General features: G+C 30.0%; 1 protein-coding gene across 1 annotated transcript; it reads right to left on the reverse strand.

Annotated features, from left to right (window-relative positions):
- Positions 1 to 792: 792 nt before the first annotated feature.
- LOC136215768 (disease resistance response protein 206-like) lies at positions 793 to 1560 on the reverse strand. The gene has a single exon (XM_066002953.1). The coding sequence runs from the start codon at positions 1535 to 1537 to the stop codon at positions 956 to 958; it is 582 nt and encodes a 193-aa protein (XP_065859025.1). The 5' UTR covers positions 1538 to 1560; the 3' UTR covers positions 793 to 955.
- Between the last annotated feature and the right edge of the window lie 211 nt (positions 1561 to 1771).

The raw sequence follows: 1771 nt of genomic DNA on the forward strand, positions 1-1771 counted from the left end.
TAGGTTTAGTTGTGACATAATGCTCTATTTATATGTCACTTTAAGATTAAAATTAATCCTAATAAAACCTTGTTTCGCTCATTCCTGTTACGGATGAATAATTAAGTTAGGCTCACTAGACCCAATTAATTAATTCCTACAGAAACATTTCATACTTCAAAATGCTTAAACTACCGTCATCGAGTTAAAGCTATTTTTTTTTTGTTTCCCTGTGTTACGACTTGCGATTCTCAGTCGCAAATCATATGTGTTTAGGTTAGGTTTTTTAACTTTTAATTTTAAATTTGTTCTTTGTGTTTTACTTTTTCTTTTTAGTTTTAAATTTTAATTTATTTTTTTTACATAAAGGGACAAGATTTTGATTATTTTATTAGATTTTTTATATATATCAGCCCTTCTTTTATGTAGAATTATTTAAAAAGAACTCTTATATTCTACTTAAGTAATTAAGTAGTCATGTTTCGAAGTGTCATTGTGTATAAAAAAAGGCTTTTATATTTTAGCGTCTCAATCAGGTGCATGTCCTTGCGTGTTTATGTTGTGTCTGAAACTCGTATGTTAACCTCCTAAAAGCATTTGAGGAATCGAGAATATCCTGTAGAATTTCTCTGGCTGATTCCATTTTGTTGATATGGCAGCATTCGATGATTCAATAATTTTAAACAACATCATTAGTGTTATTAAGTTCTAGTTGAATGCTAATAATAATAATAATATAATAATATATCTTTTTTTATGGAAATTATAATATTTCATTGAAGAAGAAATGCAAGTACATAGTGTTATGCCTAATAATATATCTTAATTCATTAGTCATCATTCATATCTTTATTTCTACGTATAATTAATTTTGATTTTTCACTTCTCTTTTTATTTATTATATAATAAGAAAACGAGAAGAAATTGTAAAACTCATACATTTTCATTTCTCGTTTTATTTACTAAAACTTCAATTTTACCAACACTCATAAAATTTAATATTGATTTTGAGTCGATAATACGCTTCACCTTCATCACGATCAGTCATAAGAGTAGCAACTCCTCGGTGCATGAAAAAATCTCCAGTACCTCCAACGACTGGCATATCCCTTGATTCCATCAAAATCAAATCAGCTCCGACAAAAGTTACAATGCCTTGGTATTGTGTGCTGTTAAACAAAATTGAGAATCCCATCCAAGCTCTTAACGTATTTTTTCCGTTATAAATATACGAACCCTGTGCCCTACCAATCGGGGAGGAATGAAGATTGTTGTCTAAATTTATTGGATCGTCAAATACTGCCATATCACCAAAACGAAATGGGCGTGATAATGTTGTTAAATTAGCACCGTCTGGTGCTCCGATAAGGGTAGAAGTGGCATTATCTGAATTGTGGCCATTGTAAAGTATATCATGGTAATATACAACAAGTTCTTTGCAAGGTTGGTGTTGCTTTTTCTTTAAGCTTTGTTTGGTTGAAGAGAATGCAAGAGAAATGGAGAAGAATAAGAAGAAAAAGAAGAAGAAAACAAGTGTTTTCTTGCTTGAAATCATCATTGATCAATCGAGGGGTAATAATGGAATTTTGATGAATGTGAGAGAGGTTGCTCTTGATTCAATTCATTATATAGGTGAAATTTAATAATGTCAATTAATTATGTGGGGTTTAAATTTCATGTTCAATAATTGCGATGAGGGATAAATTAAAAGGGAATAAGGTGTAAAAGTACCCCTAACGTTTACTGTTTATCGTTTTGAGCAATTTTATTCTTTAATTTTACTCCAATGTTA

Source organism: Euphorbia lathyris, chromosome 1 (genome assembly GCF_963576675.1).
Source record: "Euphorbia lathyris chromosome 1, ddEupLath1.1, whole genome shotgun sequence".
Taxonomy (NCBI): Eukaryota; Viridiplantae; Streptophyta; class Magnoliopsida; order Malpighiales; family Euphorbiaceae; genus Euphorbia; species Euphorbia lathyris.